At 41.9% G+C, this 24,927-nt stretch overlaps 1 protein-coding gene across 4 annotated transcripts in view; it reads right to left on the bottom strand.

Annotated features, from left to right (window-relative positions):
- Nucleotides 1-24,927, bottom strand: part of DVL1 (dishevelled segment polarity protein 1) — a 174,942-nt gene that overhangs the window by 107,423 nt on the left and 42,592 nt on the right. For all 4 annotated transcript variants that reach the window (XM_033922853.1, XM_033922854.1, XM_033922855.1 and 1 more), the window contains exons 2-3: nucleotides 15,867-15,936; nucleotides 6,414-6,535 (exon numbers count right to left, since the gene is read on the bottom strand). In XM_033922853.1, coding sequence (XP_033778744.1) covers nucleotides 6,414-6,535; nucleotides 15,867-15,936 — 192 coding nt within the window. The remainder of the gene's footprint in view (nucleotides 1-6,413; nucleotides 6,536-15,866; nucleotides 15,937-24,927) is intronic.

Below are 24,927 nucleotides of genomic sequence, written 5' to 3'. Positions count from 1 at the left end.
CTACGCTCCTGCCCAGGAAACCCGCTAGACCACCAGGTAAAGCTTAAGTGGGGCTTAAAGGGCTTAAAAATAGCCCAAAAAATTAAACTCGGCCAACCGAAAAAAAAAAAAAGTGAATGACCGAATCCACAGATGCTGAAACCGTGGATCCGGAGGGGGAAGTGTATTTCTAGGCATCCTATCTATTGAATTTTAGATTATCTTTAAGCATTAACACTGTTTGGATGGCCAATACAATACAAATTTATTTGTATACCGCTAATACCTCGAAAAGTTCACAGCGGTTTACATAAAAACTATTAAATTAATTGAAACAGAAAAACAACTGATTACAACTTATCACATATTCCTTAGACAAATATGTTTTCAGGGCTCTTTTAAAACTCACATAAGTTCTTATTGATCCAAACAGATCTGGTAAAATTCTCTAAAGTTTGGCTGTTTGATAAGCTGATGTTGCAGTATGCATTCTGAAATATTTTACTTTAGGAAATTGAAATAAAGCACAGTTACTTACCATAACAGGTGTTATCCTGGGACAGCAGGCAGATATTCCCACAAGTGGGTGACATCATCCACTGAGCCCCGGTACGAACAGTGAAAAGTGTAGTATCACTTTAAGCTTTAGCAAGCTTTTAGACTTCCTGCACCATGTATGCATAAGTGCCTTCCTGCACAACGCCAGCTCGCGAGGTCATCAGTTCTATGCCTAAGCAAAGAAGCCAACTAGGGGAGGTGATCAGGTTGTGAGAATATCTGCCTGCTGTCCCAGGATAAACCTGTTAGAGTAAGTTAACTGTGCTTTATCCTTAGACAAGCAGGCAGCATATTCTCACATGGGTGACTCCCTAGCTTCAATAAAAAGGATGGAGGGAGAGTCAAACAGACCAACTATTCTGCTCTTCCGCAGAGTCCCCAACTCCTCCTTTCTTAGTAAAAACAAGAAGTAAAATAACTCTGCGAGATTATTAAGAAATGGTTGTAACAGAAGATCAAATGAGGTCATCAACAAAGAAAAGGGTTGTTTGTTTGTGTTTTGTTGTTTTTTTGGGGGGGATGGAAGTAAGTCCTCTGAGTCACTTAAAATGATTCCAACGGTGAAACAGGATTACAGGCTTTCAGCAGCACCATGGAGGAGTTCTGAGTCTTACATGACTGTATTATGTTAGCAGGAACAAATAAATTATCAGTAAAAAGGAGGTGACTTAGAAATAGTCTAGAGGTCACAATATGCAACATGTTAGACAAAATCCCAGCATACTGCAGAGAAGTGAAACAATTAGAACAGTAATGCACTGAATAAAGATCAATGTAAAACCAGATGACCTGTACTGAAACAATACCCAATGGTACTATGATATGCTATTAAAACTTGCATAAGCTAAATTGCACCCGAGCATATTCAGTTTCTCTGGCTAGAATGAAAGAACATCTTAAAAAGGATGTAGTGGCCTCCCCCCCCTCCTACAGCCACTCCTAAATCTCTGGGTTTCTTTAGAATAAAAAAGGAGATGGAGGAAAGGGTAACATAGTAGATGACGGCAGATAAAGACCCGAATGGTCCATCCAGTCTGCCCAACCTGATTCAATTTAAATTTTTTTATTTTTTCTTCTTAGCTATTTCTGGGCAAGAATCCAAAGCTTTACCCGGTACTGTGCTTGGGTTCCAACTGCCGAAATCTCTGTTAAGACTTACTCCAGCCCATCTACACCCTCCCAGCCATTGAAGCCCTCCCCTGCCCATCCTCCACCAAATGGCCATATACAGACACAGACCATGCAAGTCTGCCCAGTAACTGGCCTAGTTCAATATTTAATATTATTTTCTGATTCTAAATCTTCTGTGTTCATCCCATGCTTCTTTGAACTCAGTCACAGTTTTACTCTCCACCATCTCTCTCGGGAGCTCATTCCAGGCATCCACTACCCTCTCCGTAAAGTAGAATTTCCTAACATTGCCCCTCAACCTCAAATTATGTCCTCTGGTTTTACCATTTTCCTTTCTCTGGAAAAGATTTTGTTCTACGTTAATACCCTTCAAGTATTTGAACGTCTGAATCATATCTCCCCTGTCTCTCCTTTCCTCTAGGGTATACATATTCAGGGCTTCCAGTCTCTCCTCATACGTCTTCTGGCGCAAGCCTCCTATCATTTTCGTCGCCCTCCTCTGGACCGCCTCAAGTCTTCTTACGTCTTTCGCCAGATACGGTCTCCAAAACTGAACACAATACTCCAAGGGGCATCATCACCTTCTTCCTTCTACTGACTACGCCTCTCTTTATACAGCCCAGCATCCTTCTGGCAGCAGCAACTGCCTTGTCACACTGTTTTTTCGCCTTTAGATCTTCGGACACTATAACCCCAAGGTCCCTCTCCCCGTCCGTGCATATCAGCTTCTCTCCTCCCAGCATATACGGTTCCTTCCTATTATTAATCTCCAAATGCATTACTCTGCATTTCTTTGCATTGAATTTTAGTTGCCAGGTATTAGACCATTCCTCTAACTTTTGCAGATCCTTTTTCATATTTTCCACTCCCTCTTCGGTGTCTACTCTGTTACAAATCTTGGTATCATCTGCAAAAAGGCACACTTTTCCTTCTAACCCTTCAGCAATGTCACTCACAAACATATTGAACAGGATTGGCCCCAGCACCGAACCCTGAGGGACTCCACTAGTCACCTTTCCTTCCTTCGAGCGACTTCCATTAACCACCACCCTCTGGGTCTGTGGATAATGTCCATTAAACAATAGGAAAAATCCATTTAGGGAAAGATACTTCAAAGTAATTATTTAAGCCTCTGGAAAATACTGTATGAACATTGATGGTACAGTGGAAGGCGTGTGTCAGTAAAAAACATGGTTGATCCTGCTTATAAGATAAAGCAGAGAAGCATTCTGCTTCAGTGGATAAAATAGCGAAAGAGAATGTCCATTGATAGTGCATAAGCACAAAAGTAAACACTGCTATTTTTTTTTTTTAACACAGTAAGGAAACTAACTTAACAGGCTCTACACCCATGTTAGATTCCGCCACTTGTCTTTAGATGTTTGTATCCAGAGAACAGGAAAAAAACCCACCTTACAGGCTCTACACCCATGGTGGATTCCAGAATGGAAAGGCAGTTGCAATGTGGATCGATGCTGGTTGGTCCTGGTATCTAACTTAACAGGTTCTACCCCCATGTTAGATTCCCCCACTAGTCTGTATGTGATTGAGTCCAAACAACAGGAAAAAGACCACTTTACTGGCTCTGCACCCATGGGGGTATTCCTGTCACAGTAACCCAATGAAAATCATCGATGCAGGTTGTTTTGGATCCATGCTGATGCTCCAAGAAAAGCAGTTATGCCATCTGAGACAAAACATCAATTTCTTTTCTTATTCACTGTTTCATGACGACGTTTAGACGAAGAACATCAATTTTTTTTTTTTTTTTTGCAGACAAACATCGATGATAACTTGAAGAACAGAGGCCTAGATGGAACCGATGTCTTCGGTACATCTCCGATGAAATACTCCCTCAAACAGCAATTAATGCTCTGTCAAAAGCAAGTAGGTCATATCAATGAAAACGATGCGGAACAATAGGCATAAATTTATCAACCCTGGAACCAATATCCTGCACAGGTTGTCGAGGGGTAGAAGACCTCAAAGAGGATGCACGTCCAATAAGAGACACAATCTGCACAGAAGGAGACACCAGTGTCGAAGTGGAGTTATTCCTCAATGATGCATTTTGGACAGGTACCATCGAGGTAGAAGATGCTGCAGTAACGAAGAAAAACTGCTATATGCAAGGAAATACTGCATAAAGGTTTGATGGTCATCGATGCTACTATGTAAGAAGAACCTGGAGAAAGTACCATTGTTGAATATGCTACACTTAGTATGGATCGGTACCAATGGAGCGATGTATGAAGAGGAGGCAGTGCACTTCAAAACAATAATCTGAATTGATGTTCATCGATGAAGTGGAAGCACCATGACCATGTAGCATCAAGTGGTATCGAAGGTGCCACAGGCGTCAAAGCATGAGTGCCTGCAAAGGTGATGCACTTCAGAATGACAACCTGTATTGTCCAGAAAGACATGCATCAAATGGACTCGATGCTTAATTGACAGGGCACTGTCCACTGCGATGCATCTGTGTCGAAGTGGTTAAAACATCTGTACCGAAAAGTATGAATCAAATAGACTCGATGCTTATATGCCACCAATGCAAGCAGATGGAGGTATCGATGTCCCTATGATGCATCTTTGTCAACGTGGTTGAAACATCGGTACAAAAAGGCATGCATCCAATAGATTCAATGCTAATATGCCACCAATGCACCTAGATGGAAGTACTGATGTTACTGCTATACATGTGTGTCGACATAGTTGAAACACTAGTACAGAAGGCATGCATCAAATGTACTGATGTCACTGTGATACATCTGCATTGACATGGTTGAAACATTGGTACAGAAGGTATACAGTACATCAAAAAGACTCAATGCTAATATGTCACTGATGAACGTATGGATGTCTACCAGTAGCGGCACATCCCAGTTGCTGAAACAAAAGAAGAAAAAAACTTTGACATTAAACAATATAGTTTTTCTTCTCCTAAACCACAGCCCCAGAGTCAGATATAGTCGAAGAGGGCAAGTTGGAGTAAAGTAGAAGTAAGGCTGAAAATCCATTGATATGAAGCAAGAATGGAACTTTGTATGAGGGCCGTTGAACTTTGAAAGAAGTTTGTTCTTAAATAAAGAAAGTCCAAAATTTCTGTCAACTATTCTTCACTGATTTTTAAAAGTAAAGAACAGAAGAAAAAACGGAAATACTTGAAAAAGTTCGTTAAAAAATTTAAACAGGAAGACAATTCAATGGAGAAAAAAAAAGAGATATGTCTTCACTCCACGGAAATTGAAAAACTGATGACCTCGCGAGCTGGCGTTGGGGCGGGAAGGCACTCGCACATGTGTGGTGCGGACAGTCTAAAAGCTTGCTAAAGTTTAAAGTGATACTACACTTTTCACTATCCGTATCTGGGCTCCGTGGATGACGTCACCCACATGTGAGAATATGCTGCCTACTTGTCTAAGGATAAACATTGTTGTCTCAAACCATATGATTTAGTGTTCGAATAACATAACAATAGAAGCATATAAACATATGTATTTTAAACATCAAACAAAAAAACTTAAACTGAATTCTAAGCTTCAACTGGAAGCCAGTGCAGTTTCAACATGTACGGTGTGATTCTTTTCCCTTTTTTCAACCCAAATATTAACCTGATGGCTGCCTGTGTTTTACAAGGTCTGTATTTTACATAATACCATCTTTGGGCAATCCAGAAAAATAACATTACAATAATCTATTGATGATAAGAACAGAGATTGTACTAGTAAACGAAACTGATAGTGATCAAAATATTTCCTAATCTTCCTCATTTTCCAAAATAATCCAAAATATTTTTTTATTAACTGCAAAATATGAAGTATAAGTGATAAATTACTATAAAAAAAATACTCCCAAAATCCTAATACTTGAGACCAATGAATATTCCGTATTATCAATTGTCAAAGATTCATCAAAAAAAATGCTGAATTGGAAGGATTTACTATCATAAATTTTGGGGGGTTTTCTCTGTTCAATTTTAATTAAAAATTAATCATTTTTAAACACTGACCCAATTTAAATTTCACTCGATATGAATTTCTGCATCTGGTCAATAGAATTTTTGTAACTTTTGTAAGTTGTAAAACTAAAGAAAGACTGCCATCTGCATATATAAACATAAACGTTTATATATGCCAACTTGAAAGCTTGTTTTTACTATGCCAGTCAAAGATGAATTCCCCCAGAATGTCAAGTTGCTCCCACCTATCTCTGTCTGTTGATACATTTGAGGCTTGCATTCAATATGCTTATAAATGACCACTGGATTTCAAATCCTATTTGCCTTTCATCTGCTTCCTTTCAGATACTATGCACTTATGTGGTAACCAGAAAGGAGGCAAGCAATTTCCTTCTTTTAAAGATGAATTGGTCCTCTCAGCCCTCCATTGGCAAGCTGTCATCATAGGGTAATGGGAACTGGAAAAGAGACAAAATCTGGCCAGAACACAAACCTATGTTACAAATTTTTTAAATCCCAGGAGTCAAACATGACGTCAGTAAATTGATTTGAGACCATTTTATAGCTATAAGAGCAATTGAACATCTGGCCGATGCTTCCCTCACAATCCACCAGACTCTGATCCTGGAAAAAAAAAGCTACAGCTTCACAATCACATGTCTGCAGACTGCAGAAGGATTTTGAGAAAAAAACAAAGAAGGGGTTTAAATGGAAAAGGGGGAGCATTGGAGTAGAAGGAATTAAGACAGGCAGAGAAGTCGCATGCAACTGGAAAATGTCTTACTGGAAAGAAGGTGGTCGCGAGTCCCCAATGCCTCCTGTTCTTTCAATGGGGGGTGGGAGATCCGTATGGCTTTCTGTACATTGAGATACAGCATCTGAATGAGAACTTTCTGCTAATACCAGCTGAAAAAGATATCAGAGAACAAAATAATCCTTGATCAGAACCTGACACACTGCACCTCATTTCTGAAAGTTGCCAAGCATTAAGACCAGTGTATGGGTACTATAACCCCTAGGGCGAACCTTCAACCTCATGCCTACTTAATTAAGCACTTGAGGCTCTTAGGCCTGCCTGCCCACCCACCTCTCCCCCTCCCCCCACACATATACTCATACCAGGATTCAATTAAATTCAATAATTATAATCACCCAAATAACACCTTTTTCAGAATAACCTTGTAAAAACACACATAATTAGAACATCAAGTGACATTTCAGTGACCACAGATAATACAGGGTAAATTTAAAAAAGGACGTCAAATGTTAGGCACCAAATGTGTGAGTGCAAGGCAGCAATTCCTCAATGGGGGCTCCACGTGGAAGCGCCTTATAGAATACTAGCCAAGTCTGCATTTTCATGCCTAACTTTATGCATCGGATGATAGGCTTAAACAATAGTCTTATACAAGGTACAGTATCAACCTTATCCCAAGGTGATGTTCTAAGTCACCCTCAATGCCTTGTAACAGAGGAGTAACAATAATTTTTCTCGGCCCTCAGAGATGCCACCAGGGGATCAAACGATCATATCCCCCGGCTTTACGCACCTAATCGTCATCGGGTCGGTGCAAAGTGTGAACCTGGTATGTCGTGTTTTTTCTTTTGTTTTTTATATAATTAACTCTTATAATGATTTAAAACAATAAATATTACTAAAGAGTTTTGAAGTGAATACTTAGCTTAACCCTTTCAGGACCATAAGGATCGTAGGCCAATTTTTGTGGTTTTGACGACATTTTTATGGTAAAAAGGGCTTGCAGATGCCAAAAAATTGATTTTTTTTTGTGAAATATCATTATTTTTATTTAAAAAAATCACACTTCTGGCTTATGGACAGTGTGGCAAGTGAATCTTCTCGTCAATCTAGCAACGACGCTAATGAATGAATGTCAGAACCAGTTTGTTTACATAAAGGTAGTATCATATGGAATCCGTACATATCAAATTTAGAACTGTAGACTATCCCAATCAAAATTTATAGGATTTTAAAGTTAGGGGACAAATATGTCCCTTGGTCCTGAAAGGGTTAACCGGGATGGTAAATGGTGGTTGACAAGGGATAAACAAGCCAACATGTTTCACCCGTAGAGGGGGTTTCCTCAGGGCTACTATCCCTTTTTGTGCTAGTTATACACGACGTGGCCACCCGGGTGGCCGAAAAAAAGCACTATTTTAAAGGGTTCTGACGGGGGGTGTTGATGGGGAACCCCCCTATTTTACTTAACAGACATCGCGCTGGCGTTGGGGGTTTGGGGGGTTGTAACCCCCCTCATTATACTTGAAACCAAACTTTTTGCCTGTTTTTTAGGGAAAAAGTTCAGTTTTAAGTATAATGTGGGGGGTTACAACCCCCCAAACCCCCCACAACGTCAGTGCAATGTCTGTTAAGTAACGTGGGGAGGTTCCCCCCCACCCACCCCCCGTCGGAGCCCTTTAAAATAGTGCTTTTCTTCGGCGCGCCGTCAACCTTGCGCTCAGTTGTCTGCGCGCCGTTATCTCGCGCGATTTAGTCCCGTCACCGGGTCAGACCAATGGTCCATCTAGCCCAGTATCCCATCTTAACGGAGGCCAATCCAAGTCACAAATACCTAACAAAAACCCAAATAGTAGCAGCATTCCATGCTATCGTCCCATGTCTGTTTCAACAGCAGACTATGGACTTTTCCTCTATGGAAACAGCAGACTATGGACCATTTTTAAAACCAGCTACATTAACTGGTTTAACCGTAGCCTCTGTCAACGCATTCCAGAACTTAACTATTCTCCGAGTGAAAAAATATTTCCTCCTATTGGTTTTAATTCCATACTGCCCAGTCAGAACCTTTAGATCTTAAGAACATAAGAATTGCCATATCGGGACAGACTGAAGATCCATCAAGCCCAGTATCCTGTTTCCAACAGTGGCCACCCCAGGTCCCAAGTACCAGGCAGAAACCCAAAGAGCAGCAACATTCCAGAGCTGAGACTGTGATGTCATAATGCCTCATTCCACCAATGCTAGAGAGCCAACCTCATCAGTGATGTCACAATGGCTTGATTGTCCTATACTCAGCTCACATAAGAACATAAGAATTGTCATAATGGGACAGACCAAAGGTCCATCAAGCCCAGTATCCTGTTCTAACAGTGGCCACCCCAGGTCCCAAGTACCAGGCAGAAACCCAAAGGGTAGCTGAGATTGTGATGTCATAATGCCTCATTCCACCAATGCCTAAGAGCCAACCTTTACCAGTGATGTCACAATGGCTTGATTGTCCTATACTTAGCTCACATAAGAATTGTCATAATGGGACAGACCAAAGGTCCATCAAGCTCAGTATCCTGTTCTAACAGTGGCCAACCCAGGTCCCAAGTACCTAGCTAGATCCCAAGTAGTAAAACAGATTTTATGCTGCTTATCCTAGGAATAACCAGTGGCTTTACCCAAGCCATCTCAATAACGGCCTATGGACTTCTCTTTTAGGAAATTATCCAAGTCTTTTTTAAGCTAACTGATTTCATCACATTCTCCGGCCATGAATTCCAGAGTTTAATTACACGTTGTGTGAAAAAATATTTTCTCTGGCTTGTTTTAAATCTACTACTTAGTAGCTTCATTGCATGCCCCCTAGTCCTAGTATTTTGGAAAGAGTGAAAAAGCATTTTACATCTACTCTTTTCACTCCACTCAGTATTTTACAGACCTCTATCACATCACCCCTGAGCAGTCTCTTCTCCAAGCTGAAGAGCCCTAGCTGTTTTAGCCTTTCCTCATAGGGAAGTCGCCCCAAACCTTTTAGCATTTTTGTTGCCCTTCTCTGTACCTTTTCTAATTCTGCTATATCTTTTTTGAGATACAGCAACCAGAACTACACACAGTACTCAAGTTGCGGTCATACCATAGAGCAATACAAGGGCATTATAACATTTTTATCTTTGTTTTCCATTCCTTTCCATTCTCAATCAAACTTACCGGCTATTCCCTCTTTAAGACAACTTTGCTACGATATTGTTCGTTCATGGGTCTTTAATATTATTGAATACTCAGTGGCATACTCCTCCCATTACCTTAAGGACAGAATAATCTTTAGAAAAATTTTTATTTATTGATGATTTCTCCTCTAACTAGGCTCCTCTGGAGAGGAACTTTGATGACAAATATATCAGTCTGATGTGCTGTTAATCTTTTTACATGTTCCTACTATTCCTTTCCTGTTTTCTAATGGAGTTCCTTCTTTATTTCAAGGAAATTTTTTAATCATTGTAAACTACTTTGAAAGTTTTTACTCCTAAGTGGTATATCAAGCTTTTGATAAACTTGAAAATAGGCACAATTCAGCACTTACCACACAGAATTCAGCACAGGGATCAAAAAACAGTGGCAGTAACAGGGATAATCACAGGAGGAGAGGGGCTACACATTGGCCACACCTTCCTCCCCTGTACCTTCTATCTGATTGCTGATTTGATCTGCACTGTTCAAATCAACTGTTTTATCAGTGTAGGGGAAGAGCCACAGGGATTAACAGGAAGTGATAGAGCCAGCTAAGAAGGGAGAGAGGTTTCACTGGGGGGCAGCAAAGAGATGGAGAGAGTGCTGAGGAGTGTGGAGAAAGATCTGATGGAGTTTTGCTAGAAGGGTGTGAGAGAGAGAACTGTGGAGGCAGAGAGGGAGTAGGAGTCTCTGAAGAGTAGTAGGGGAAGCTGCAGGTCTTGCTGAGCAAAAGGGAAAGAATGAGAATGGTTACTCTGTATGCACATTACTCCTATATCAATTGTTTAACTCTTCCCTACTTTTTCCCTATAATCTTCAAAGACCTCCAAACAATTTCCCTTTCATCGTTATCAAAATTGTTATCTAATTTGTCCAAAACCTCTCAGAATCCCCCTCAACAGGTTGATAGCTAATAGCTTCAAAAATATTAAACAAAGTCAATAATCTACCTTCAAAGCTAAACCAACAAGCGGTTCTTAGTCTAACCTCCTAAAAGACTAAGTGTGTCACTATTTCTTGCTATCAGTCCACAGATGCCCTCGCCCCAACCACCACCTGCAAAATCCTTCTAAGAAATAATTTTGTTGCATTGGTAAATCATGGAATGGAAGATTCAGGATGGAGAGTGAGGTTCAACAGAGGTGGAAGAGAACTGTCCCTCTTCTCCTTTCCTATCTCTGTCCTATACATAGGCATACCTTGGGCAGTCTTCTTTCTCCAATATGCATCCTCCAATGCCTACTAATCACCACAGAAGCCAATTTTCCAGGATTAAAGGGGGTGCTTGAAAATTACCTCTCCTTTGACCAGTCAAGGAGTTTGTTCAATACTGGGAGTGCCCAAGCACCCACAGTACTGGCTCCTATGCCAGTCACTGCTACAAGCCTGCCTAGTTATACTGCCTGAGAAACTGCAACCTGTAACCATCATAATGAGAACATTCCAACTCTATAGAACTCTCTGCTACTAAATATCAGATTAATTCCATATCTCCCAAATTTCAGAAAACTATTAAAACCTGTCTTTGACGGCAGCCTACATTTCTCAGCCATAATCTGCATTTCCTATGAACTTCTTTTATACAGAAAGACTAGACTCAGATGTGTGGAAAATCACCTCACACCAAATGTCACTGTGACCTAGCCACAGTGGCCACCCTTTTGACTTCCCTTTCCCTCCCCCTCACTCTATAACACAGCTTACTCCTTTACTAGCAGTAATCTCCCTCTTGTTTTCTTTGTCTGTACACACTCTAATGCAGCGCTTATCAAACTGGGAGGCACCAGCTGGTGAAGTCTCTATGGAGGGCCTGCCCAGGTCATGATCTCAAACATGAGTTTCATGACCCTTTAGGGGATCAGAACCTACACACTGGGAATCCTCAGTCTAATGCTTCTTTGATTTTTGTCCACCTGAACTGAAAATCTATTATCCTTCTAAATCTCTCTCTACAAAGGGTACAGTCCCTATTTATGAATTTCTATCCACATTTCTGCAACCACAGAACTATGTCCTTCTTGTCGGTATGTACATATGATGCTAATGAGAAATTCTTCATATTTGAGTTCCAAAGTATTTCTGCCACATTAAGGTCACCAGGACACATTGTTGACTCTGCTGCCAACTGCAGACCGTGTTACAGAGCAGCCTATCAACAAACAGCTGTACCCTATCCCAGCCAATCAGAAAGCATCTACAGATTGGGTCTTTGGCAGGTCTGCTCCCATGACTACCGTTAGGCAAATAATTGGGCAATCTTTACACTTCACTGCTTTAACTGACTGCACGTGTGTGCAGGACAAATCTCAGCTCCCACCATATTCTTTCCATGTCCTGAAGTGGGATGGTAAGATGTCCGAGTGCATAAAGGAGCTGGATGTGTTAGAGCTGGGCATGAAGGGGGAGAGGCAGAGGTGGGATTGACACCATTATTTATGCAGACCCAGAACATTCTCATCTACTATGTACTAGGCTGCCACCTAGTGCCTGGAGCTCATATTTATATGTTAGGCTAAATACAGTGTCTGGTAACAGGATGTACGCTCAGCCAATCTGCAGCTTGTTCATGCTATCACTTAATCCTTAAGTCAGTGTTTCGCAAACCTTTTTAGCTCTGGCACAGTAAAGGGAGCAAATGTTCTTCACGGCACATTATAACTGAAATTATACCTTTGTAAATGTTTGTTGACACGAGCAGCATCTTCTACCTGCTGCTCGTGCTGTCCTTGTCTCCCTTATGATGTCGTATCCTGGTCCCGACAGGAGGTGACGTCAGAAGGGAGCCGAGCCTGGAGCAAGCAGCAGGTGAAAGATGCTGCTTCCACTGGTGAACATTTACAGAGGTATGCCAAGGGGCAGAGAGGAGGAGAGGCACAGTGGAGAGGAGGAGAGGAGCAATGATAGACTCTTGCGTATATGATGTACACGTCATCAATTCTAATATATATTTTTTTATGAATTATTTCTTATGAAGGGAATTTAAAAAATAAATTATGGAATCTCTCACAGCATACCCAGAATCTCTTTGTGGCACACAGTTTGCGAGACACTGGTTTATGCCATAAGGCCCTGATTCTATAAAGGGCGCCTAAATCATGCCTAACGATGAGCGGGACTCAGGCGTCCAAACTAAGTGGATAATGAGCCATTTAAGAGCCTTTACAAGCGTTAATTAGCATTTGGGCGTCCAAAGGATGTGGACATCAGTTTGTAGACGGGTCCATAATTTCATGGATGCCTAAGTATAAAACTGGTGCCTAACTCAATAGGCATGGGCGTGGAATGGGCATGGTTTGGGCAAGGCTACAATACAGACGTTCTTTGATTCGTTTACATAACACTGAGCAACCTAGGGCGTCCATATCATGCCTATATTGTAGGCAAATGAAAACTAGCTTAGTTTGGGCTTTAGATAGACCTGAGTTCTATAGACGGAACTTAGGCACAGTTTGGATGTCCTTAATGCGATCTGCTAAATAGCTCTCTGGGTTTTTAATTTTGATTTATTAAGCTCAATATATATTTAATAAGGCAGCACATAAACAGGGCACGTCAAAACAGATATATTGCATGCAAAACCTTCTATTTTTGTGGACAAACAGCAATGCTATTTGCTAATTAGAGGAAAAGATCCATTAACTGAAGCACAGCACATGAAAAACACAAGCTTTAGGTTTCTTGATAAAAAGCTATCCTTTTTTTCTGACTAAACAGTGCTCTAATCAGCTCATTCTTGAAAGCAAAGAAAGCACATGAAAAAAATATATAGATTGCATACATAACTTCATTTGCAAAAGCTTAAAAACAGAAAAAACAGATACAGACCTTGTCAGTTTTGTTTAAAGAATATATTATATAAACTAGTCTTTAAGCCCGTTACATTAACGGGTGCTAGAAAGATATGTTTGTCTGTCTTTCTTTCTGTCTCTTTGTCTCCTTAGCCACTGTCTGTCTTTCTCTCTCTCCCCCTTGTCCACTGCCTATCTCTCTCTGGCCCCCCAAGCAAAGATTGCTGCCTGCCCCCCAGCACACCTCTCCCCCCAAAGCAGCCCCTTTTCCCTCTCCCCCTCCCCTTTTTTCTGTCTGTCGCTCTGTCTCGCTGGCCCATTGCCTATCTCTTTTTGGCCCCCCAGCACACACCTCCCCCCAAAGCAGGCCCTTTTCCCTCTCCCTCTCCACTTCCCTGTGCAACAGTAGCAGCCAGACGCCTCGCAGCACCTCAGATACCCTCCTGCCGTTGCTCTCAACGCCGCAAGCCGCTCCACGGCGGCAGGGAACACGCAGTTGTAAGTGCGCATGCGCGCTTAGGGTTTTATTATAGAGGATAGGGGAAAAGAAAGGCAGTATTAATGTCAGTTTCGGTTAGTGGCCCCCACCAATGTATGGTGGTAGGGGTTAAGTGAAAGGCGTTCTGACAAACGCTGGTCCCAGGTTCAGTTCCCTCACCGATGACTCACCAGAAAGTAGAATAAAGAAGGCATAGCCAGAGTTGTTTGCATAAAGAATATATATTATAGAAATAGTCTTACAGAAAAGTAATATTTATAAGCATTACAATTAAGCAGAGAGCATTACACTTAAGCAGAGAGCAAAGCAGTCTTGCTGCCTTACAGAGTCCAGAAGGAAGTGTGAAGTTTCAGGGAAAGGCAGAGAGAGAGAGAAAGGGGGATGGGGTGATGTTTCGTGTTCCATAGAACAAAGAGAAGGATAGACAGAGAGATAGAGAGAGCTCAAGAGAGAACCAGAGTGCCAAGCCAAGAGCCAAGAGATAGCTAGATAGAAAGAGAGAGAGAGGGCCAAGACCCCTCTCCTGATAGCTTGATAGAAAAAGAGACATATTGATAGAGCAGAGAGCAGGCTTTTATACCTTGGAATCTTATTCTGACTAGAGAAAATATTGTATCTCCCAGTATCTTTCTGTTTAGAACTTGCAAACTGTTTGAGACAATGGTCAATTTAATTGACAAAGGAGAGTGTGACATCTGCAAGCATGGTGATGGGATTAAGTCTCTGGCTTGATCTGTGCACCATTGTCCTAAGCACCCTCTTAATCAGACATTAACACCTTTTAGCTAGTCATGATTTAATCAGGGAAACTTAAAACATATCAGGGATACTTAACACAGTCTCCCTGCACTAAGGGTCTATCTGCCTTCCCATGCCAGGGTCAGATTGATATAATTTCCCATAGGCCTCTAGGCTGACAGACCTTAGCATGGCTTCTACTTCATTGCAAATGAAGGTGTGCAGCTGCACAATACTGACCTCATTGTGAGATCATCAAGGTGCACCTGCAAGGTAGAATGCCACAATTAAAATATGTGCTGGGATTTGAACCCATGACCTCTGGAAGATGAGCACAGGGCTTTTTCCTGGTGAGCCATAGCCACTTCCTTTTGGTTGTGGGGGTTCCTACCATGAGAGCTTAGTGATGCTAGCCATGTGAAGGTGAAAATACCTGAGATCATACTTAGCAGATCCCTAAGCTATCATATCAGATGTGAGGAAGAAAGATATTAGTGGAAGCTGCTGCAGCTCAAAGTATAAAAGACCTGTTCCCATCTTCCAGAGGTCATAGGAGGGTTTGGTTGTTGGTTATAAGCTTTGTTGGTGGGAGTGGGAGCTGCGCTTGCGGTGTTTTTTTGGGATCTCTTGTTTTGGTGTTTTGGGGAGATGTGTTTCTCTGTGATTGTATGGCTGCACATTTATTGTATTTCCCCTCATCTTTGCACTGTATGTTTTTGCTGTGTTCCATTATGCACAATACAATATTTTTCTCAGTTTAAAAAAAAGTTTGCCACACTGAGCAGATACCAAAGACACAGCTTCTCTGATCTACGGAAAACTAAGAATGGTCGGTCCCATGAGCCAAAATCACGTAGGAAGGCATCAGCACAAGCGCAGTATGGGCACTGTTTAAAGATTTAAAGTGACAGTACACTTGTCAGTGTCCATACTGGGTTCTGTGGATGACGTCACCCACATATGAGAATATAATGTCCACTTGTCCTCTGAGAATATTTTAAGCCAACCATTTGTGGGTTTATTAGAGTAATTGGCAGCATTCACAGATGAGTATTTTACTTTATTCAAAACATTTAAATATGTTTTCTCTAATATCTAAACTGGTGCCTCAGACCATCCTAAAATTCAGCACTTTTGCTCCTTGCCCACTGCCTCTTGACAACGTCTCTGGTATCACTCACAACCCAATCAATTAAAAACGCAGTCATTATGATAGGATAAGGGAGAGACACGTACCCAAGATACCACTCTGCCGTTGAAGCATGGAAGCCTAGCGTTTTCGTCAGAGATTTCTTCCTTGACAACCCTGTAAAATAGAAGAGTCATAAATAATATCAAAGGCTGTTAGATGACATCATCAAATTGTTCTGCAGAACTTATACAGCCCATGGACTAACAGAAGCTGTATGTTCTATATACAAATCCAAAGAAAATTGACCCCAAGAAATCCACAGGGAGAAAAGTCAGAAGAAAACAAAGAAACACCGGAGTGACGATGTTCCTGAAATGTACTTTATTGAAAAAATCAAAGTTCCAAAAAATACAATTGGAAAATCCACACAAAGATAAAATAATCCACATAAAAACCACAAAGGACCTAGTCCGTTGAAAGTGTAGGACCCAACACGGGCCAGGTTTCGACAAAATAGTCTTCTTCAGGGGTCCCTGAAAGTCCTATGGTAGTAGATACATGGAGAAACTGATGTGTGGAGAGGCATAGGAAAAAACGCTGCTTTGGTTTGAAGCAGCGTTTTTTTCCTACACCTCTCCACACATCAGTTTCTCCATGTATCCACTACCATAGGACTTGAAGAAGACTATTTTGTCGAAACATGGCCCATGTTGGGTCCTACGCTTTCAGTGGACTAGGTCCTTTGTGGTTTTTATGTGGATTATTTTATCTTTGTGTGGATTTTTCAATTGTATTTTTTGGAACTTTCCCCAATACTATTTAATCTATATATGACTACTCTGAATTCTTATAAGTTGTCAGCTTGGGAAATGCTTCTCACCTATGCGGATGATATTTTTATTTTGATTGAGATTGAATCGGATATAACCGATTTAGTTTTTAAAATAAACCACTGTATCTCCAAATTTCAAGCTTGGGCTATGTCAGTCCAGATGAAGTTAAACGCAGCCAAAACTAAACTTTTGTGGTTAGGCCCAAAACTGGACTGCCTTCCTCCCACTATACTTTTGGATGCTGGGGATTCCCTGCAGATTGATTTCTCCTCTAAGATTTTGGGAATCCTTTTCGATTCCTCTTTCACCTTTAAGGATCAAAATAAATTCTTTGGTCAAGAAATGCTTTTTCAGTTTACAAATGCTGAGGAAGGTTAGATCTCTTTTCCATCAACGCCATTTCTCTGTTTTGGTTCAATTTATTATATTATCTCAGCTAGATTATTGTAATGCTATTTATCTTGGTGTTACAAAGACCTGTCTCCGAAGATTACAGTTGATTCAGAGTACCGCTGCAAAGCTGATTTTTGGAAAAAACAAGTTTGACCATGTGACTCCATTGCTGTTGAGCCTTCATTGGCTCCCGGTTTATCTTAGGATTCTATTTAAATGTGCATGCATTACCTTCAAAGTTTTATATGGTATTTTCACTCCTCTTGTCCCTCTGCTATGGAACATTTATAGATTTTCCTATGCTAGAGGTGCTCAACAATTCAAACTTTCTCTTCCATCAAGAAAAGGAATTAAAGGAATCAAGAACTTCAGCCTTTCTTTGGTTTTTAAATTTTCTTAATTATGGAACGAACTCCCTTTAGCTTTGAGAAGTCCTAGCCCTTTCCTATTCTTCCGTAAATCTTTAAAAACTTTTTTATTCGCTAAACATTTCTGAAATGAATCCTCTTAATTCTTGTTGTTCTTTTAGTGTATATTTTTTAAAATTATTGTTAATCGATTTGAGATTCCTCTGGTTGATGACCCGGTATATAAAGCCATGTTTTAGTTTAGTTTAATTTTATATTTTGTAACATTTGGAGGGACAAAACATGCACCATTGTATTTTGCCATATGCTTTGTCAAATAATGGCAAAATACTGTATATAAACCTAGATTTGGGGGCTAAAATAATGGCCCAAAAATGGAGGTCTTGGTTTATATTCGAGTCTTCCCCCCTCTCAGACCCATCACAGACCTCTCCCTGGGCCTACCTTGAGCCCTTCTGGTCCAGTGATAACTCACATCAAATACGCATATTTTAAGATTTTCAACTAGCAGACCTCGGCGGTGCTGCTGTGTGTGTAATGTTTGAACACGCAGACTAATCGTACCAAGTATAGACAAGCAGTAAAAACGGGACTGGCAAAATTAAGGGGAAGTAACTTGAAACAGCCTGTGAGGGGCAAAACATAGTTCTATGTTGGACGAGATCCCCTAGTTTATGCTTCAATAAGATGAGTATTTAAATATTTGATATAAATAATAACTATAAGAAGTATACCAGAGAATTGATTTGAATATCTAAAGACCGATCTTGGTGCGAATAGTCTGTTTGTTGAAACATTACAGACAGCAGCACCACCGAGGCCTGCTAGTTGAAAATCTTAAGATATCTAATCTAATCTAATCTTTAGGTTTGTATACCGCATCATCTCCACGTTCGTAGAGCTCGACGCGGTTTACAGTAGGAGAAATAGGAAGGAACTACAACAGAGGGTTAGAGGTAGAAGTGTGAAGAAAATTTAGAGGACTTGGGATATGCGTATTTGATGTGAGTAATTGCTATTATCTTAAGAAAGTGAATACAGAAGTCTGCCTATATTGTAGGTCCAGTGATAAGCCAGGACAAGAGTAATCCTCCTATGCCCTGTGCAGTCTCACTACTCAAAATGGTTGGTATGAATTCCCATATGTTTATTTACTGCCTTTTCATGAATACATAAATAGTGATCAGGTATTCTTAAGTATTTTCTCTATCTGTCCCTGCAGGCTCACAATAGGGGGCAATGGAAGGACTAAGTGACTTGCCCAGAGTCACAAGGAGCAGGCTTGGATTGAACTCAAAACCTTAGGTGCCGAGGCAGCAGCTCTAACCACTAGGCCACTCACTCCCAAAGTAACCTCACCAGTCTGATACAAGTTCGGTTTATTTTCAAGTCAACCTTTTCTTCCCCTTTTTTAGGGGGAAAAAAAGGTTACCTCTGTTTATATTTGAATGGGCTTATATTCGAGTATATACGGTATAAGTGTGTCATCCCCACCCAGCCAATCTCTCGTTCTCTGGGTCTCATCTATCCGCAGCCTTTATCCAGTCTATTTGCTCTCTCTCATGCACCCCCCTCCCCCAGGCTTTACACAGTCTCTCTTTCCCCTCACCTGGCTTCAGCTGCAGAACAAACAATGGGCTTTCTGCTTCTCCAAGTGACTCGGCTCTCTGCAAGTCTGAGCTGCATGGTGCCGAAGTTCAGGCTGGCCTCGTAGTTTCAAGTCTCACGAGACTTGAAACCGCAAAACCAATCCAAACTTCCAGCACTGCTCAGCTCAAACTTACAGAGATCTGAGTCATGATGGGGAAGCAGGAATTTTGCTTTAAGCACCACCACATGAACTATCAAGCTTCTGAGGGCCAGAAAAAAAAAAGCACATGGAGGTGCCAGATTCTGGCCCCAGGACCATAAATTGGATAAGCCTGATCTAAGTGCTTTAACTGTTAAGTGCGGGCTGGCCCACTGGCTTTATGGAAATGCTGCATACTGCCATGCAGAAAGGGCTGGCCTCAATTTCCAGTTCAGGTCTTTCACCTCCCAAGTCCACTTGAGGCTGGCAATACTACTGAGACAGCATTTCACAGGAGTCAATCACTACACAGTGGTGACAACTAGGGGCCTGATTTAGGGCCCATGATTGCAGGGTTTTGGAGGAATCCCTGGTGCATGGCCCCCCAGCCTAGGACAATTGCTACAAAGATTGGTCTAAAATAAGTTAACAGGAAATCTAAAACAGGAAAAGTCTTGGGTAGTATACTGTACGAAGGCTGGGTAGTATACTGTACGAAGAAAGAAGCCGGATATTACATGCAGAAGTAGAAAAACAGAGCCAGCCAACACTTTTTAGAAGCCAGAACAAAGAATAATTTTCCCTGAATCCTATTTGTATTTGGCCTCTCTTTTGTGCAGGAAAAGACATAACTAGCAGGATGTGGTGAAAGCAGCTCTCCCTGGGCTCATGCCCCAATTTTTGGACATTCAAAATTTTCACCACTGTACTGGGATCTCAGTTGCATGAAAGCCTAATTTTCAAACTGCCCATCTAGTTGCAGAATCCAGCAGCAGTGTACAAATATTCACAGTAAAAGTAAGCACACACTAAGAAAAAAGTACCAATGCATATCTGCTCCTCCTTTTTACCACGGGTTTGCTCAATGCAAGCAAAAGTATGGGCATTGTGGTAAGGCCTTAGGTGCTTATTTTTACTTGTTTACAGGGACAATTCTTTTCTAAGAGCCCATTACTATGGGCTGTTATTATCTGCAGAAAACCCCTAAGAATCACTCCCATAGCATTAACCAGTGCTGCTCAACCCAGATATTCAAAGCCGCGTAATTTCTAGCATCGCATATCCAGGTTGTTCAATGCCAACTAGCGTATGGCCATTTAAGGCGATATTCAGACTTAACTGGCCACGGCATAGTGGGCAAAGATAGATCTGCTTTTTATCCGGCCTTATTTACCACTAAGCCTGCCTGCTTATGTTCTAAATGTCAGGATTTAAGCAGCCATGCTGACGGAATGCTCCCAACATCGCCGACTTCTTTTTTGAACTAAGCAGGCATCTTCAGCGGTGCTAACCAGTTAAATGCGGTTAGCGCCAAGCCACGAGTTCACCAATCAGCAGCTGTTCTTGGCCGGTTAACTTACACTGAAGGAGTGTGTGGCGCAGTGGTTGGATCTAGAGCCTCAGCCCCCTGGGGTTGTGGGTTCAAACCCTGCGCTGCTCCTTGTGACCCTGGGCAAGTCATTCAGTCCTCTGTAGCCCCAGGTACGTTAGATATATTGTGAGCCCACCGGGACAGATAGGGAAAAATGCTTGAGTACCTGATTGTAAAAACCGCTTAGATAACCTTGATAGGCGGTATATAAAATCCTAAGAAACTTGAAACTTGAAGATCGGCCAGAATGGTGATAAAATGTGGCGGTTTGGGGAAACACATTTATTACCATCCCATTCTTCGGCATTTCTGCATGCAGCATTTTGTTGCCACAAATGTGCCTCAGCTCTTAAATGGTGTGAACTCATGATTTCAGACACTGGTATTTTATGATGAGGGCGGGGAGAAATAAGGGTGCTCTCACTTTGAATTGACGGTGCAGATTTGCATAATGTTGGGATTTTCTGTCAAACTGACTTCTAATCTACTCAGAAAATTATCAACAGTGTAAAAGCAAGCCGCCTTGAGGCTTCCTTTTCCTTATTCATTACATTGCAGTTCTCTGTCATTTTAGAAAGCCAACATCTGGCAACCTCATCGTGGGAAATAAGTTTGTAACCTGGATCCCAAACCAAAATCTGGTTAGGTACTTGCCTCCCCCACTTATCTATTTCTCACCTTTCAAAGTCAAGCATTTACCTATCTCCCCATAAATGAGAACTTTTCTTATGTTCTTATAACCAGAACGTACGCAGGTAGGGCTAGTCTCAGTTAGGGCGCTGGTCTTGACCAGAGGGCCACCGCGTGAGCGGACTGCTGGGCACGATGGACCAACGGTCTGACCCAGCAGCGGCAATTATTATGTAACTTGAAGATCTCTTTCATGCTAACTTTAGTCCACATTTCTTCCCTGCATCACATCTAGCCCGTTACTAGCAAACCAAAGCACCAGATGAGGGTGTATGAGCTGCAAATGGTTGCCATCTCTCAAGAAAGCAACTCCTTATAATCTTCACCATACCCCCTTAGAAAGAGATCTAGGCAGTGATTTAAGGCTGCAAAAAAACAACAAAACAAAGATAAAAATAATTGGGTCAATATTTAGCCCATGGCAGTCAGCGTTGGGTTTTCTAAAATGCCAACAGTCGCAGGTAGAATTAGCTCTGGATATTCAGTGCTGGGCCATATCTGGGCAACCACATTTAATATAAAAGAGCTAGTTCAATGGTGTTAGCTGCCAGAGTTCAGGGAAAATATTCAGCTATAAATGTCTTATGCAGGTCCTGGCTGAATATCAGCCAAAACCTGCATTAAAAAAGGTCAGGTGGACTCCATTCCAATATCCCCTCTCCCCTCAAGAAAATAGAGGGCTTTCCAAGTTTTCCCTCCCCTGGGCCTACTTGAAGAAGTCCCTGCTGGTCTAGGGGAAAACTGGGGAGGAAGCGATGCCCATTCACACCTACCCGGCACTAGCCTGCAGTTCAAAATAGCTGCCACAACCACTAGAGGTCACAGCAGCATGGTACTTGAAGTACTGCAAGGCTGCCACTAGAGTTTGTGGCAGCCATTTTGGACTGTAGGCCAGTGCCAGGCATGAGCAAATGGGCATTGCTCCTACCTGATTTTCCCCTAGACCACCAGGAACTTTTCCTGGTAGGCCAAGGAAGGTCTCTGGGGGGGAGGGGAGGCTTGGGCAGCATTATATTTTCTTCAGTGGACAGAAAGGAGAATCACAAGGGGGGGGCCCTCCAGTCCAGACCCTAGCTGATATTCAGACCAAAGCCCAGTTGAACTTGGTACACATAGGACAGCTTTTTTCTTTCCTAAGTTTATGCGTACCTAGCCACTTAGTGGTCTAAATAGCTCCACTAATTGGTAAGGGCCATCCTCCACTCAATCGCCTTCTCCCTACCTGCCCCTAACCTCGCTCATTAGAGATTGATCATTTATCAACAATATACAGGAGCATTATCCAGTTTTGAGTCATTGAATATTGCCAGTTAGCTAAAACTAAGTGATTTAAATGGTCAGGTGCCTTTCATGACCACAGGGTACCTCAAAGGATTATGGCATCCTGACCCAGCTTGTATCAGCGCCCCCCCTCCCACCACCACCACCACCACCACCACCAGCACAAACACACACACACACACAGGCCCAGTCTTTCTCTCCTCCCTCCATACCTTGTTCCCACTGGATCCAGCATTGTTCCTTCTCCTCGCTACTCCGTTCCCCCCAATCCTGTAACCTATGTATAAGTTACAGGCGGTAGCAGCAGTAGAAGTCTCAAGCTGTCTTTGCCCAGACCCTGGGTCTTCTTTCTACCACATCTCATCTCCTTTGATGCAATTTCTCATGGGTGGAACATTGTCAAAGGAATACTTGGGGCCTGAGTAAAAGAAGCCCGATATTGTTGGTGCTGCTTCCAGTGGTAACTTGCACATAGGTTACCGGGGGGGGGGGGGGGGGAGAGGATGAGAGGACAAGGAGCTATGCTACACCTACAAAGGGGAGGGGGAGGAAAAGAGAGAGATTGGGCTAATAAGGGGTGAGGATAGGCACGGTAGCGAAGGAGGGAGAACGAGAGAGATATCAGACTTGTACGAGAGGAGGGGAAATAAAAGGCTTAACAATTAGATCAGGTGACATCAAAGGCTGGTGATTTGGCACCCTTTATCACCAGCACCCTGAGCCAGTGCCACACCTGTCTGGTCTTTCAAATCTCTTTGAATATCAGCCCGTATGTATTTTCGATATAGCTCATACCTTTTTAATAGTAGCTCAATGCAGATTACATTCAAGTACAAACAGTGTATCTCAAACTGAGATTTCAGGTGTGCCGCGGTACACTGGGGACGAGGGCCTGTGGGGAGGAGAGGCACCAGCTGACTGCCCACAGGATGTGCCTCTCATGGCGAGAGACACATCCTGTAGGCAATCAGTGGGCGCCAGCACCTTTCCTTCTCTCTGGCTCTCTTCCCTTCTGGCACCCCCCACTGGTGTCTCAGGGCCCGCCTGGAGGGCTTTCACACACATGCGGACATCGACATGATAATGCACGTGATGTCATCATGGCAATATCTGTGCACTTCCAGGTACCACTACCTTTAGTGTGCCGTGGCTCAAGAAAGTTTGCGGGACACTGTCTCCATAGGGCTTACAATCTTAGGTTTTGGGTTTTTTTTTGTTAAGCAGCGTATCCTTGCAAGGGATTTTTCCCACATGCTAAGCGTATATATGGCTACATTTTTTGCATTTATGGCCATGCGCTGTCATTAAATATTTTTTTAGCCCAAACCACTATTTTGTAGGCAGTAAGGACTCGTGTGCTATTCCTGTGCTAACCAGTTAGCACGCAGTAATGTAGCTGCCCTAATTAACGCAAGAATGCCCTCAAAAAATTTAAATTATTTTTTTGAGCGCTGTTAGGATATGCACATTTTTGACTTACCACACAATGCCTAAGCACGATTGGGTTTTTGTTATTTAAGCATGTCCTAAGGCATGCCATTTAAGCTGCATTAGGCGCATGTTATTATCTAATGCAGCTTTGTAAAAATCCAAAATGCCAAAGTCATTTGGCATTTACCACAGGATGCTTGAATGTGTCCCGCAGTACGTCATAGCAAATAAGCAAAGCATTTATCTCAGAAAACAGTTTGTATTAAATCCAGACTTTGCAAAAGGCGAACAGCATTTAAAACATCTTCCAAAAAATCCAGCAAACTTTCATAAATCTATTTGCATTAATTCATTATGCAGGTGCTTCTCAAAAACACTTACAACGCCTTATCTCACAGCTCCAACCTGGCCAGTGGTTTCATCTCCTCTGGCTTCATTAGGGGGCTTGCTAACAAATTCAAGTCAGTCTCATGAATCTGGGATCTTCAGAAAAATGCCAATCTAGTTTTGGAATCAAATAATATTTATTCCACTTTACATATGTAAACTATTATTTGTGTGGGTAATACCAAAGACCTCTAGATAGCATATATCTTTTGGCTCTGTTTTCCAGCAGTCAAACTGAAAACATATGGAAGGGATAGTGGATATCTAAAGTGAACTTGGTCTGAGAAACTGCACCCCCCCCCCCAAACCCCATCTTAGAAGCAAAGCTTTAAGTACCGTATTTGCCGGCGTATAAGACGACTGGGCGTATAAGACGACCCCCCAACTTTTACAGTTAAAATATAGAGTTTGTTATATACTCGCCATATAAGACTACCCCTTCTTCCGCACACCTTCTGCACAACAAATAAAACTTAAAAGAACATCAGAATTTATTTCAACAATTTTAATTAATTCACTAAAGCTGAATAGAACAATAAACCCATGGGAGCTGCCATGCTATTTGTTTTCTAAACTGTTAACCAAACTGAAACTGTCAATGATAGAAGGAAGATAACACAT

This window comes from Geotrypetes seraphini, chromosome 15 (genome assembly GCF_902459505.1).
Source record: "Geotrypetes seraphini chromosome 15, aGeoSer1.1, whole genome shotgun sequence".
Lineage (NCBI taxonomy): Eukaryota > Metazoa > Chordata > Amphibia > Gymnophiona > Dermophiidae > Geotrypetes > Geotrypetes seraphini.
Note: the sequence above shows the minus strand (reverse complement) of the source record. Positions and strands in the feature narration are given on the sequence as shown.